The 14205-nt window shown below is 50.8% G+C and overlaps 1 protein-coding gene across 2 annotated transcripts in view; it reads right to left on the reverse strand.

The window, feature by feature from the left end:
• The window catches only part of FANCA (FA complementation group A), a 102657-nt gene that overhangs the window by 31309 nt on the left and 57143 nt on the right, over positions 1 to 14205 (reverse strand). For both annotated transcript variants that reach the window (XM_083164071.1, XM_083164072.1), the window contains exons 18-21: positions 13792 to 13880; positions 4607 to 4667; positions 3796 to 3845; positions 3262 to 3338 (exon numbers count right to left, since the gene is read on the reverse strand). In XM_083164071.1, coding sequence (XP_083020197.1) covers positions 3262 to 3338; positions 3796 to 3845; positions 4607 to 4667; positions 13792 to 13880 — 277 coding nt within the window. The remainder of the gene's footprint in view (positions 1 to 3261; positions 3339 to 3795; positions 3846 to 4606; positions 4668 to 13791; positions 13881 to 14205) is intronic.

A 14205-nucleotide genomic window follows, 5' to 3' on the forward strand; every position in this document is an offset into this window, starting at 1 on the left:
CACTCCCCATCCTCTCAGCGCCATTGCCTGTCACCATCGCATAAGTGTGGCACAGCAATCACCAGACTGCCCCCACTCCATACCCTCTCAGCGTCATTGCCTGTCACCATTGTATAAGTGCGACACAGCAATCACCAGACTGCCCCCACTCCCCACCCTCTCAGAGCCATTGCCTGTCACCATCACATAAGTGTGGCACAGAAATCACCAGACTGCCCCCACTCCCCACCCTCTCAGCGCCATTGCTTGTCACCATCACATAATTGTGGCACAGCAATCACCAGACTGCCCCCACTCCCCGCGCTCTCAGCGTTATTACCTGTCAGCATCACATAAGTGTGGCACAGAAATCACTAGACTGCCCCCGCTCCTCACCCTCTCAGCGCCATTGCCTGTCACCATCGCATAAGTGTGGCACAGCAATCACCAGACTGCCCCCACTCCCCACCCTTTCAGTGCCATTGCCTGTCCCCATCGCATAAGTGTGGCACAGCAATCACCAGACTGCCCCCACTCCCCACCCTCTCAGTGCCATTGCCTGTCACCATCGCATAAGTGTGGCACAGAAATCACCAGACTGCCCCCACTCCCCACCCTCTCAGCGCCATTGCCTGTCACCATTGCATAAGTGTGGCACAGCAATCACCAGACTGCCCCCACTCCCCACCCTCTCAGTGCCATTGCCTGTCCCCATCGCATAAGTGTGGCACAGCAATCACCAGACTGCTCCCACTCCCCATCCTCTCAGCGCCATTGCCTGTCACCATCGCATAAGTGTGGCACAGCAATCACCAGACTGCCCCCACTCCATACCCTCTCAGCGTCATTGCCTGTCACCATTGTATAAGTGCGACACAGCAATCACCAGACTGCCCCCACTCCCCACCCTCTCAGAGCCATTGCCTGTCACCATCACATAAGTGTGGCACAGAAATCACCAGACTGCCCCCACTCCCCACCCTCTCAGCGCCATTGCTTGTCACCATCACATAATTGTGGCACAGCAATCACCAGACTGCCCCCACTCCCCGCGCTCTCAGCGTCATTACCTGTCAGCATCACATAAGTGTGGCACAGAAATCACTAGACTGCCCCCGCTCCTCACCCTCTCAGCGCCATTGCCTGTCACCATCGCATAAGTGTGGCACAGATATCACCAGACTGCCCCCACTCCCCACCCTGTCAGTGCCACTGCCTGTCACCATCGCATAAGTGTGGCACAGCAATCACCAGACTGCCCCCACTCCCCACCCTTTCAGTGCCATTGCCTGTCCCCATCGCATAAGTGTGGCACAGCAATCACCAGACTGCCCCCACTCCCCACCCTCTCAGTGCCATTGCCTGTCACCATCGCATAAGTGTGGCACAGAAATCACCAGACTGCCCCCACTCCCCACCCTCTCAGCGCCATTGCCTGTCACCATCGCATAAGTGTGGCACAGAAATCACCAGACTGCTCCCACTCCCCATCCTCTCAGCGCCATTGCCTGTCACCATCGCATAAGTGTGGCACAGAAATCACCAGACTGCCCCCACTCCCCACCCTCTCAGCGCCATTGCCTGTCACCATCGCATAAGTGTGGCACAGAAATCACCAGACTGCTCCCACTCCCCATCCTCTCAGCGCCATTGCCTGTCACCATCACATAAGTGTGGCACAGAAATCACCAGACTGCACCCACTCCCCACCCTCTCAGCGCCATTGCCTGTCACCATCGCATAAGTGTGGCACAGAAATCACCAGACTGCTCCCACTCCCCATCCTCTCAGCGCCATTGCCTGTCACCATCGCATAAGTGTGGCACAGCAATCACCAGACTGCCCCCACTCCATACCCTCTCAGCGTCATTGCCTGTCACCATTGTATAAGTGCGACACAGCAATCACCAGACTGCCCCCACTCCCCACCCTCTCAGAGCCATTGCCTGTCACCATCGCATAAGTGTGGCACAGAAATCACCAGACTGCCCCCACTCCCCACCCTCTCAGCGCCATTGCCTGTCACCATCACATAATTGTGGCCCAGCAATCACCAGACTGGCCCCACTCCCCACCCTTTCAGTGCCATTGCCTGTCCCCATCGCATAAGTGTGGCACAGCAATCACCAGACTGCCCCCACTCCCCACCCTTTCAGTGCCATTGCCTGTCCCCATCGCATAAGTGTGGCACAGCAATCACCAGACTGCCCCCACTCCCCACCCTCTCAGTGCCATTGCCTGTCACCATCGCATAAGTGTGGCACAGAAATCACCAGACTGCCCCCACTCCCCACCCTCTCAGCGCCATTGCCTGTCACCATCGCATAAGTGTGGCACAGAAATCACCAGACTGCTCCCACTCCCCATCCTCTCAGCGCCATTGCCTGTCACCATCGCATAAATGTGGCACAGAAATCACCAGACTGCCCCCACTCCCCACCCTCTCAGCGCCATTGCCTGTCACCATCGCATAAGTGTGGCACAGCAATCACCAGACTGCCCCCACTCCCCACCCTCTCAGCGCCATTGCCTGTCACCATCGCATAAGTGTTGCACAGCAATCACCAGACTGCCCCCACTCCCCATCCTCTCAGAGCCATTGCCTGTCACCATCGAATAAGTGTGGCACAACTCCATACCCTCTCAGCGTCATTGCCTGTCACCATCGAGTAAGTGTGGCACAGCAATCACCAGACTGCCCCCTCTCAGCGCCATTGCCTGTCACCATCGCATAAGTGTGGCACAGAAATCACCAGACTGCCCCCACTCCATACCCTCTCAGCGTCATTGCCTGTCACCATCGCATAAGTGTGGCACAGAAATCACCAGACTGCCCCCACTCCCCGCCCTCTCAGCGCCATTGCCTATCACCATTGCATAAGTGTGGCAAAGAGATCACCAGACTGCCTCCCCCCCACACACTCCCTGCCCTCTCAGCACCATTGCCTGTCAATCAGGGGAAGTGATGCCAATTTGCGCAGCTGCAGATTCCCAGTAATGTTACAATACATGTGGCCGCAGATCTGCACTCCGGTCTGTTTTTGGCCCACATACAGTATAGTGTGCCCCAGGAGCATGTTACCCCTTACCTCCTAATGCTGGATCAGACCTCTAATTATTTGCAGGTTCAGTACTCCCTGCCCGCTCAGAACAAGGTGACACTTACACTGGAAAAGCCAACATGCACCCTTCATACTGTCCCGTTTATGTACAGCACAGCCCTGTCTTCAATACCAACCACATATAACGCCTCACCTCATACATACATTACCACAATCTCACCTTCCAGCTTCCGATGTTTCTCCAGCTCACAGGCGTCGGAATACGCATTCATCATAGCAACGGGAATCTTATCGGCCCTGTAGCACAACATATACAACTTCTGATGTGAAGGAGACCATGGCTTCTGTATACAGCTGCATAATACATCAGTGCTTTATATAATAAGCAGCAGGGGAGGGGAACCCCACAGGATGGCTTCCGTCACATGACAACGAGAAGGCCATCATGTCACACATAGGTAAGGCCAGTAGCCAGAACTCCATTACGCCCGGGAATGTCCTAGAGCAGGGTTTCCCTAATTGGTCCTCATGGATTACATACAGTGCAGTCATAAGGGAGATCCCTGCTTCAGCACAAACTGTTGTGCATGGATATCCTTAGTACATGGCCTGCGAGTGGGAAGTACTGTCCTACATCATTCTGACAGTCCGTACTGACTGAGGGAAGGCCCAGGAGCACAATGAGTCTGCACAGTAGATGCAGGTACTATATGGATAGGGTAGATCTTTATTCCACCACACAAGATGCTCTCACCTTTTCAATGCGTCAATAAGTAACATGTGAGAGTCAGGAACCTCTGGAAGCTGAGAGAAAGGAGAAAGCATTATATAAGGCTAGAAATGCAGATACAGCCACATTATTACAGGACACTACATGACTGCAGCCCACTCTGTATCTGTTACTCTGTTCTGTACCTAACTCCATTTCCCAGTTCCGTGTTTGCAGTAGGGCAGAAGGGAGACCTGCATAGGGATTGGTAATCATTGGAAGGTGGAAAACAGAACAGGGACGGAAGCAGGAAGAGAATGTTTCATTATCCCTATGTCATCATACAAGCTGGAAAAAATTGGTCATGCCAATTGTATGGGCGCCTCTCCAGATCCCAATGATCCCCTACCAGCAACAGAATGGATGGGAGGCAGAATGTGTGCACAGATCCTCGAAACAGAGAATCACCCATCTAGTCTGACCCTTTTATAACCATATGGTAACCTTCCTTAGGTCTTTGTAGGAATATCCGGATACCTACCCCAGCATGCTCTGCCTCAGCCTCCACCACCTCTGGTCCACTGCCCTTACTGCAAAGTAGATTTCATCATATTCCCCCGGAACCTCCCTCCCCCTGATGTAATCTAGATAATTTAGTGTGCATGTAAGATTTTCTATTTTATGTCTGTATTACTTAGATCTTCTGTATTTTGTATATTGTTAGTCCTGTTGGAGAAAGAGCACTATATAAATACGTAGTCATTTTTATTATTAATAATGAAATGTAATGAGATGCAGCAGCCCCTACTCTGGCACGAACATGCCTACATACTGGATTCTGTGTCTGTATACTCACCACTCGGGGGGCAAGCAGCGCATGTAGGAAGCGAGATGTAAAATACGGCCTCCGAAAGATGCTTTAACAGAAAAAGAAAACAGAATTTGTGAAGACATTGAGCTATGAACAGGCCACGTCTCTGTACAGCAAATAGGCATCTAAAGAAAAATTACATTACGGATGCTAGAAAAATCGAATGTAAAAAATTATTAATCTCGGTGAAGTGATAATGTGGCTGGTACGATAACACCAGCCAATCAGGTCCTACCTGTGAAGTTACAGGCTTGGCTTGAAAAATGACAGGTAGGAGCTGATTAACCGGTGATAAAGACCAGACACTTTATCACTTCACCGAGCTTAATAAATCTACGACACAGTTTTAGTTCTGGTTAGTGTCTAGGTTATGTAGATATCTGACCGCATGAGGCCTTGTTATAACGGGTGTGGTATAGGGTTCCGACAGTCAGGATCCCGACAGTCATTAGCCCGACGTCGGGATCCCGACTACCCGGACTCAGACAGCATGGTGAGCGCAGCAAAGCCCCTTGCGGGCGCAGTGGCTCGCTACGCTCGCCACCTCTTCTATTCTCCCTCTATGTGGGTCGTGGACCCCCACGAGGGAAAATAGCGGGTGGCCGTTGGGCACCTGTCTGTCAGCGTCCGGCATCGGGTAAATGACTGTCAGGATCCCGACTGTCGGGACCACGTCCGGCACCCGTTATAACACAGTGTTTCCATCATAGAGCAAATGTCCTGCAAGGGAAGGGGAAAATTAGATTTATGTCTTACCTGGTAAATCTCTTTCTTCGAGGACATCAGGGGCCACAGTGTTACAGTGGGTAGTGGGAGAGAGCACCAGCACCCTAGAGGTTAAACTTGAACTGCCTCCCAGGCAGCCGGGCTCCTCCCCTCCTCTACCCCGCCTCCAGGCCAGGAAGCTCAGTTTTTTTAACAAGCCAAGGCAGGAGACAAGAGAGAAGGAAGAGAAGCACCGCACAGAAACACATTCTGAAGCATGTTAGTACCCTCAACCGAGGGACAATATAACAAAATCGTAACATAACCGTAACGGAAGTAAAGCAGGCGCGGCAGGGAGGGATCCCTGTGGCCCCTGATGTCCTCGAAGAAAGAGATTTACCAGGTAAGACATAAATCTAATTTTCACCTTCGGGAGACATCAGGGGCCACAGCGTTACAGTGGGACGTCCTAAAGCAGCCACCTATGGGTGGGGATGCGCCTGTGCTGCAGCCAACACACTCTGGCCGAAGGCCGAGTCCTGGGAGGCAAACATGTCAAAAACGCAAGACAGTATTGGCGGACGACCAAGTCGCCGCCCTGCAAACTTGTTCAACTGTAGCACCGCCCCTAACAGCCCAGGACACCCCCACAGACCTAACGGAATGTGCCCGAATCCCCACCGGAACCGGGAGGGAGGCTCCCAAATATGCCTGCCAGAGCGAATCCAGCGGGCAGTAGTTTGCGTAGAGGCAGGCCACCCTCTCATCTGAAAGCCATAGGAGTACAAAGAGAGAGAGCCTAACTAGTGGAATGGCCCAGAACGGCGCACATACTGTAGATGCGCCACGGCCGGACAACGTCCAAGGAGAACCAAGCAGTAGAAACCTCGTACTGACTTAATGTCGGAACAATAATGTCCTGGTTGACAGGAAAGCTGGACATCACCTAAGGCAGGTGAGAGAGAGAGGACGGTACAAAGAACCACCCGGTCATATCGAAAGACCAAGAATAAAGGACTTACAGGACGGAGCCGATGGGTCAGAGACTCCCCTGGCCAAAGCTATCGCCAACAACAAAATGATCTTCCAGGCGAGTCAACACCGGTTCACCTACCGCAATGGCACAAAAGGTGGGCCCTGAAGCCGACAGGACTAGAGAGATCCCATGGGGCAACCGGGTAACAAAGGGAGGCTGGATATGCAAGACACCCTGCAGGAATGTGCAGACATCCGTTGACAGGGCCACCCGTCGACCAGATGTACAAGGCCGAAATCTGAACCTTTAAAGATGATAAATGCAACCCAGCCTCCAGGTCCTTCTGCAAAAAGGACAGAACCCTAAGCCAGGTAGGAATTTGAAGCGTAGAGCTTGACACCAGGAAAGATAAGCCCTCCATATGCGATGGTACACCCCCGTCTAGGAAGGTTTCCTCGCCTTGAGCATGGTGGGGATCACTCTTGAGTGAAAGCCCCTGGGTCTTAACCCGGAGGTCTCAACAGCCCCCCTGTCAATGCCAGGTGCCTCAAGGCCAAGAGTTAGACGTGGACCCTGAGAGAGCAGGCCTGTGCATAAGGGTAAGCGAATAGGAGGAGCTACTGACAGGGGCTGCAGATCCGAAACCCAGATCCGTCTGGGCCACGGTGGAGCAACCAGGATCAACGTGTCCTCCTCCGGCATCCGCTTGCGAGTAATTCGCAAGAGGAGTAAGAATGGCGGAAATGCGCCATCAACGTGCTGTCCTCCGGCATCTGCTTGCGAGTCATTCGCAAGAGGAGTAAGTATGGCGGAAATTCGCCATCAACATGCCGTCCTCCGGCATAAGGTTGCAAGTTATTCGCAAGAGGAGAAAGAATGGCGAAAATGCGCTATCACCGTGCCATCCTCCAGCATCAGCTTGCGAGTCATTTGCGAGAGGAGTAAGAATGGCGGAAATCCGCCATCAGTGTGGACAGCCACGGGGCGGACAGGGCTTCCACCAGGCAAGCCCCCCCCGGGTCATAAGACCCGGACCCGCCTAGTGGAGATATGTGGTTATAGCGAGAGGGCAACAAGGCCACCTCGGTTAGGCTCCACCATGGTACCAGCATTTGAAACACCTCCTTATGGAGGGTCAAGTCGCCGGCATCCAGGGTCTGACGGCCGAGGAAGACCGTTACCCAAGATAGGACTCTCAGGATAAAGATCGCAGAAAGAACAGGGATCCTCTTCTTCAGCCCCTGAAAGATGCAGGAGGGTTCTGTCATTGCTGGCTGACAGCGAGTGCCACCTTGGTGGTTAACATAAGCCACCCGTTTCGCAATGTCCGAATGAACCTGCACTGGGCGATCCCTAAGTCAGGGTTCCGCCAGGCGGAGAGCCCGGAAGACTGTCCTCAGTTCGAGGACGATGATGGAGAGCTGGACCTACAGAGTGGTCCAGATACCCTGGAATGAACTTTGACAAGTGACCTCCCCCTAAACATGGAGACTAGCCTCCGTGGTAAGGAGTGTCCACTGGTGGATCCCGAAAGGCCATCCCCGTAGTGAAGTTCCGCCCCGAAGCCACCCTGAAAGGGAGAGAGGCACTGTTGTGTGAACTTCTGGGGCCGGATATTGTGGTAGGGTCCCAACCCCCTGGAGAGAATCCTCCCCTGTAGAGGGCGGGAACGGAACTGAGCCTATTTTGCCAATGCGAAGGCCGACAACACAAACCGTAGGGCCCCCCCATGCAGGCATGCACAGACATCCGCCAGGGGGAGAAGAGATGGCTGATCCTGGACTGTAGGGCAGATGGCAATCCCCCAGAAGGGATATCCGCTGCCAAACAGTATCTAATGGCTCTGTCCCAAATAAGAAGGAACCCTCAAAAGGGTTTTTGAGTTCGGGCCTTCCAAGAGCGCAGACCCCTGTAGGTGTGTGCAGCCCAGAGCCGCCACCCCCATGGTAAAGTGTCACCTGATACTCAATAGAAGGCAACAGGTTTTCCTCAGACACCTGTCCGCTGCAAGAGGAGTTGCTCAGGTAACTAAGGCCGTAGCCACCCAAGCAGACGCCTGGGGCAGGAGTGCGCCCACCTTAGGGACAGTCTCCCAGGGGACTCTATCCTCCTGTGGAAGTGGGTAAAAGGAAGGGAAATCGCTTATGGCAAGCTAAACTTCCAGTTAGGTATCTCCCAACGGATGACTTGTCAAGTATACTGATTTACGGAAGAAACCCAGAGTACACCTAAGGAGGTTCCCAAAGGTGTAGGCGGCACAGCGGGGTCATTTAGGGCAAGGACCTCTTAGATAGCGGAGATGAAGGCCTGCACCTCAAGACGAGGAGTTGGATTGACCTCATCACAGGCCCCCCATCGACAATACCGTCGTCGACGGCCCCCTCTAGACAATCCTAATTCTAGGTGTCCTCATTTCTGTCTCTGCTGACGGAGGAGTATGGACAACGGGGGTATCCACAACCTGTGTGTACAGAATGCTTCTGCTGTGCGTGGGGCCACACCCGCCAAGGATGGACAGCACCCACTCAAGGGGGTTCCACCCTGAGGATGATGCTAGTCCAAGGCTGCAGGGGCGGTGTAGATGAGAGCTTTGTCTACTAGCTGCACCGTCAACTGAGTAAAGAACTTGGACCAAGCAGGCTCCTGAGAGGAGGCTGTAGCTGTGGGCTTCGCCCACGCATTGTAGCAGCTTGCTTATAAGCTTTACTCAATCATGGGGGCCTAGGCCAGCATCAGAGGATGTACCAGACATCAGCGCCAGAGCCCCAGAGTCCCAGGGACTCCCCTGGAAGGTATTGCAGTATTATTGCACTGTGAACCGGCAGCTAAAGGCACCATGAACCCAACATACTTTTGACAAGCAGGAATAGTGTTAATACAGTACACTAGATACAGCAAGCATACAAGGCAAAAAATGCCATAAAATAGGCAGGACGCCTATATGGCACCGCCAACACATCATACTCCTGTGAAAGCTACGCACAGTACCCAGTAAGCTTGTACTAAGCACATATTGCAATGATATAGGCAGGCAGCCTATATGGTGCCGATAACACAGCATACCTGCTAGTACTAGGCATGTACTACTTGTACTAGGCATACAGTGACGTAGACATTTAGCCTATATGGTACTGTTAATACAGTACATCTGACAAGTGTGTTAGAGCTATACGCAGCACACAGTAAGATTGTACTATGCATATATTGCAATGATATAGGCAGGCAGCCTATATGGTGCCGATAACACAGCATCCCTGTGTGTACTAGGCTTGTACTAGGCATACATTGCAGTGACGTAGACATTTAGCCTATAAGGTACTGATAATACATTACCTCTGTGTTAGAGCTATACGCAGCACACAGTAAGATTGTACTATGCATATATTGCAAGGACATAGGCATATATGGTACAGCCAACAGTCTGACAGGCAGTGATAGTGTTAAGGCTATATACAGAAAAGTTTTATTGTTCCTCAGTGAGAAAAACAAAATAGCAATCTAGCAAATATGATACCTTTTAATGGCTAACAAAAATAAATGTTGTTAAAATGCAAGCTTTCGAGACTACTTAGGTCTCTTCCTCAGGCATGGTATAACAAGGTGTGTGAAGAAACACATATATATACACAGCAGAGTAGGAACAAGATGTGATAGATGGACATTCTTAAGATCAAAACAAAACAAAATAACAGAATGAGCTTGTAAATTGAGTTTGTAGATAAGTTTGTAGATAAGTAGTGTGAAAGTTTTATTGTCTCTAAGTTGATGACAGACCAGAGTTAGAGCTCCGATGCCCTCACTCTCTCTGGGCCAGATTCCTCAGATGTTGTAGTGGGCCATAAATCCCTCGGATAGATTCAGTCCTGTGTTAAGGGTGTCAAACGTTGTCATTAATTTGTATTCCCAGACCCTCCTGTCCCTTTGTGATTTGAAATTTCCTTTTAGTATAATCACTTTCATATGATCCTGATTGTGTCCTGGGCTGCAGAAATGTTTGGCCACAGGAAAGTGTGTCTTTTTTTCCTTTATAGTGTGGCGATGGGACCTCATCCTTGCCTTAAGTTTTTGTCCTGTTTCTCCAACATACAGACCCCCAATAGGACATTTGGTGCACAGAATCAGGTACACTGCATTGGTAGTAGAACATGTGAATGTCCCTGGGATCTTATAGTCCTGTTGTGTGTTGGGGATCCGTACACTGTCTGTAGTGAGGATATGGGCACAGGTTTTGCAGCTCCTTACATTGCAGGGATAGGTTCCTCTTTGTGTAATGGATGGCAGTGAACTTCGGATTATAATATTTTTCAGGTTTGCAGGTTGTCGGTAACATAGTAGTGGAGGGTCTGGGAATATTGTTTTCAGGCGGTCATCTTTGTGTATGATGTGATGTGGCTATATACAGTACACAGGAAGCTTGTAAGTCATAAGGCCCCCACATACAGCACGATATTCAGGCATTTTCTGAGCGATTCTAACAAATCGCTCAGAAAATGCCTGAAGATGCATGTAAATCGCTGTGTATATAGCCCACACAGCGATTTACATGCGCGCACCCGCCGTTCTGAATCTGTCATAGATTCAGAACGGACGGGCTGTTCAATTCAGAGCAGTCGCTCAGAAAGCTCCTGCTCATCTCCCGCATGTGTGGCTGCGGGCAGATGAGCAGGGCCGAGCGACTGCGGACGCCGCAGACCCGCCGCACCCCGCGCCGCAGAACCCGCCGCCGCCGCCACCCCTGACCCCCCTCCCCCACCAGCAGTAGCACCCATCCCCATCGCCACCCCCACCTCACCTCTCCTCTCCTCTCGGCGGCAGCGGGGCGGCAGCGCGGCGGAAATGTTTAAAAAAAAAAAAAAAAAACTTTAAATTTCAAAATGGCCGCGGCCAGCCAATCACGGCTCGCCGCGTCATTGCCCCGCCCCCTAGAGCTGGCTATATTAGCCAGCTCGAGAGGGGGAAGGAGCAGTCAGTCCGGCGGCGGCGAAGGAGAGAAGAGCTCCTGAAGTCCTGGGAGGCGCGGCCAATGCAAAAGAGCTTAAAAGGCCGCCGCCCCCAGGTGAAGAACACAGATGAAGAGGCAGAAGCCCTGGGAGGCGGCGGCCATGCAAAAGAGCTTAGGGGGCCGCTGCCCCCAGGTGAAGACCAGATGCAGTTTAATAAAATACTAAAAACTCTGTGTTTGTGTTTTTATTAAATAAAGCATTTAAAACCAGTGTTTGTTGTTTTATTTTAATATTTCCTTTACAGGGGGGCTATAGGTACCGGCGGGCCTTTAATGCCCCACATGCTGGTACCTGTGGTTCTGCCAAGTGCCAGCATGTGGGGCAGGCTTGCTGGGACCTGTAGTCCTACTGTAAAAGACAATATTACTGTTAAATAAGCTATCAACCCTGCACCCACCGCCCAGGGGTGCAGGGGATAGCCCCGGGCTGCAGCCCAGGCCTGGGGTGCCCTGGAGAGGGGGGACCCCCTTATTTGGGGGGTCCCCACCTCCCCAAAAACTCCCGGCCTGGGCTGACTAGTTAGGGTGGGTAATGCTTTGGCCACGGGACACCATCAAGCGTGTCCCCTGGCTATGGCATTACACCCCTTGCTAGTTGAGCCTGGTGCTGGTCTCCAAAATATGGGGGACCCCTATTCATTTTGTCCCCCGTATTTTGGAAACCAGGGCCAGCTCAAGAGCCTGGTGCTGGTCCCCAAAATCAGGGGGACCCCACGCACTTTGTCCTCTGGATTTTGGGAACCAGGACCACTCAAAAAGCCCGGGGCTGGTCATGCCTAGGGGGGGGACCCCATGCCATTTTTTTTTTTACAAAATTATTGTCTGTATGACAGAGGATGAGACGCTGGACCCCGGACTTGGTAAGTATTTTTTTGTCAGCTCCCACTGTACCACCAACGTTTAATAGTTTGCATATGGGTTTGCATTCGGTTCAGGGGGAACCACTAGCCACCATGATTTAATTTTTTTTTTTGGGGGGGGTGAAAGAATACTTATTAAAGAAGACATAAAGTTATGTGCTAGATGTGTTCAGTAATAATAACATTTTTGTGATGAAGTGCAGTGTTTTTACTTCACTTTCTGTGACAGATTTGAAATCTCCCGTGCTGAATCTCCCATTATGAATCTCTGACACAAATCTCTCTGTATGTGGCTCATTGTCTGAAATGAGTCACAAGAGTGAAATCTCTTGTGCTGAATCTCCCGTTATGTATCTCTGGCACACATCTCTGCGTATGTAGGGCCCATTACATTGCTTGTACTAGGCATACAGTATGTTAATATAGCCATACATTGTTACAACTTTGCACTGAGGCTGAGCTCTGCAGCTGCAAAAGCTGATTAGGGCATGAACTCTGTCTGTAACCTGAATCCTGTTTTTGAGGAGACTAATACCCCTTTCACATTGCACTTTTAAAACGGTATATTGCCGTTTTTTTCCCATTTTCAAACGTTTAAGGCTGCAATGTGAAAGTGCCAAAGTTAAAGATAACCGGTATTTCAACACGGTTAAAAAGCAGAGTCCTACACGTTTTAAAGCCGTTTTTTAGGCAGTGTGAACAGCTCTATTTCAATGGCTTGAAACGTGTCCCTTGGGGGTTAAGCGGGTTGAATTTTGAATGGTATTAAATGATTTTTAAAACGGTTTTCATCTGCAATGTGAAAGGTCTCAAGGCTCAGACCCGTTTTAAAGTCCCATTTAAGAATACCGTGCCATTACCCATTTCTGCAATGTGAAAGCAGTGTGAGGTACAGGGGAGACTGGTCAGGTTCCCGGCAGTGAAAGAGTGGAACACCAGACTGGCTAATAAGCTCTCTGTGTCCCTCTACACATGCTGTAATACAATGCAGGCAAGCATAGCAGAATGCAATGCAATAATGGCACAATGGCTCTGCAGCAACAAAGGCTGGCTGGAGCACTATACTGTACAGTGTCCCGAAGGAGGGGTACAGCGGGGACTTGCCCAAGTGACCTGGTAGTGAAGAAGTGGAACATTGGGTACATTCTGACGCTGTCCTTATGGGAGGGCACATTACAAAGTTATATTCCGCAGCACCTTACACCCAAAACTAACATCTTTGGATTCAATAGGTGAAATCTGTAGAATTTTGTGACTATGGTGGCTGTAGGACGTAACTACTCAGCGGAGCTTTGTGCTGCACCAGTCTGGAATCCAGTACAATGTATTGTAAACAGTTAAAGACCAGGCTGGCCTGCCAAATTACTAATAACCCGGAGCTATCCAATTAGCTCCGATATGCCGGCAAAGCTTCGAAGGTAGCTCAGTTTTTGCGTAAGTAAGGGCGAACACACAAATCTTACTGAACCTTTATGTTTTCAGGTAAGCAAATTAATTAGCCCCCCCCCCCCCCCCCCCAAAAAAAAATATATTGGAGAAACATCGCAAAAACATCAGTTTTTCGCTCCCACTATTTCTTTTGAGCTAATTGGATTCCCCACTACAGACTAATGTATACCCCAATTACCTGGCTTCCATTACACTTGCTGGGATCTTGCCTGTATTCTCATATATTCGCACAGCTTTCTGCACATCTTGCTGTGCCTGTGACTGGGTCTGTAGAGGGGGCACAGAGACAATAATAAACTGCCTGAGCACAGAACAGCAACGTTACTGAATGATGACACTATTAGGAAGCAATATACGGTCATAATGGATTCCCTCTATCAGATGGCCACACACTCTTTCATGGATGAACCCTGTACCTATGTGCGGGGGATGTACCACTCTTTGGGTCATTTTTCAGTGGAGTGCACCAGCGCCTTAGCCCAGATGGTTATGCTGCCATGCACTGGAATACTGGCAAGTCCTGTAAGCTAGCTGTCCGACTGCAGTTCCATTATTTCAGACTCCAGTATATATGGTCAGTTGGACTTTTAGC

This window comes from Crinia signifera, chromosome 11 (genome assembly GCF_055691185.1).
Source record: "Crinia signifera chromosome 11, ASM5569118v1, whole genome shotgun sequence".
NCBI classification, from domain to species: domain Eukaryota; kingdom Metazoa; phylum Chordata; class Amphibia; order Anura; family Myobatrachidae; genus Crinia; species Crinia signifera.